At 39.5% G+C, this 1,846-nt stretch overlaps 1 protein-coding gene across 1 annotated transcript; it reads right to left on the minus strand.

Annotated features, from left to right (window-relative positions):
• Positions 1–652: 652 nt before the first annotated feature.
• On the minus strand, positions 653–1,615 carry LOC119047418 (olfactory receptor 4N5-like). The gene has a single exon (XM_037142856.2). It carries the CDS (start codon positions 1,613–1,615, stop codon positions 653–655), a length of 963 nt encoding a protein of 320 aa, XP_036998751.2.
• Between the last annotated feature and the right edge of the window lie 231 nt (positions 1,616–1,846).

Consider the following 1,846-nt stretch of genomic DNA (forward strand, 5'->3'; position numbering starts at 1 on the left):
AATCAGAGTGCAATCATTGAGGGCTAATTTCAACATCCAGGGAAGATTTGTAAAAACCCATTAGTAATAATCAAAGTTCTGAAAAAATCAATAAAAAAATCTCATGATAGTTTTCTAAAGTCATTAATCTCCCATTCTTATCCCTTTACTAAATTTGGGGAGGAGGAGGCAAATATATACATGTAGATATATATATAGGTCAGCCTATAACATTTTGGTCTTACTGATGTTTTGCAGCTATTGATCTCTGCCTAGAATCTGATGATATTACTCTAAAACCATAAAAAAATTGTTGTGAATGAGTGACTTTGTTGCTTAAATGCACTCTTATTGCAATTAGAATAGCATTAAACTTTTAAATTTTACTGTATTTTATTTAAACTTTCATTGTATTTATTGGGGTGACAGAATAGAACTTCTTATCTCAGGCTAAAAGACCTAAGTAATTCCACCCTTATACTCAGATAAAATTTAACAGCTAAATTACCCATTCTATATCAACCACTCTAATATTTCTTTTAAATGATTTAAACACATTACCTTTTTTCCCTTGTTATGCATAACTGTCTCTCATTGCCTACAATAATGCCTAACAAATGAAAGGAAATCAATGAAAAACTATATTTGTTAAATGACTTGGAGCCAAATTTCCTCATCTTGATTTATGAAATCCCCCATCTTGACTTCTAAAACCCATAAAATGCAATCTCAATAATCTCCGCATGGCAGATTGCACTTCCTGGTTACGAAGTGTATAAATCACAGGATTCCACAAAGGAAAGATCACTGTGTGGAAAAGGGAAACCACCTTGTCCACTGGTAAGGCTCTAAAGGGGCGAGTGTAGATAAAGATGGCAGGTCCAAACATAATCAGTATAATAATGACATGAGTGGTACATGTGGACAGAGCCTTGTTCTTCCCCTCAGAAGATGACCCACGTACACGACAGAAAATGACTGCATAGGAAGACAAAAGCCCCAGGAAGCACAGGAGAGTGAGCAGGCCACTGTTGAAGACCATCAGGAGCTCCACCACAAAGGTATCTGTGCAGGCCAGCTTGATGACCTGTGGCACATCACAGAAGAAGTTATCCAGCTGGTTTGGACCACAGAAGGGCAAGTGGAGGATCAGGGCCACTTGGATGATGGAGTGAGCAAAGCCTCCAAGCCACAGAGCCAACAGCAAGGTGTAGCAAGCTCTAGGGTTCATGACAGTTGAATAGTGTAAAGGACGGCAGATGGCAATGTAGCGGTCAAAAGCCATCACAACAAGAAGGAACATTTCCCCTGCTCCAAGGAAGTGCAAGAAAAAGAGCTGAGTGATGCAGCCATTGTAGGAGATTACCTTCTTCTCAGAAAGGAAGTCTGCCAACATCCTGGGAGCCACAATGAAAGAGTAGGATACATCAATAAAGGCCAAGTTTCCCAGAAAGAAGTAGAGGGGTGCAGAGAGGCCAGGGTCTGATCTGATGGTGAGGATGATGAGGAAATTCCCAGGGAGGATGATGAGGTAGAAAATGAAGATGAGCACAAAGACCAGGAGCTGAATATTTCTAGACTGAGTCAGACCAAGGAGGATGAATTCTTTCACCACTGTGCTATTTTGTATCTCCATCTCCTCTGCCTACAGAATATTAAGGAATAGGGAGTTTATTTCCATCTTGTCCATCCATATCATAGTTCTTCTCTACTAAAACTGGTGTATGTATGACACAACTATATTATAGCCTCATTCCCCTACAACCTAAAAAGCTTATATTTTTCTACACTTTGTAAGAATCAAACACTCCTTTTCTACTTCCATTCTGTTCCTCTATGTTCCCTCCTGTGGGAGTCTGGAATGCCT

Source organism: Artibeus jamaicensis, unplaced genomic scaffold (genome assembly GCF_021234435.1).
Source record: "Artibeus jamaicensis isolate MK-2021 breed Jamaican fruit bat unplaced genomic scaffold, CSHL_Jam_final contig_885, whole genome shotgun sequence".
NCBI lineage: Eukaryota > Metazoa > Chordata > Mammalia > Chiroptera > Phyllostomidae > Artibeus > Artibeus jamaicensis.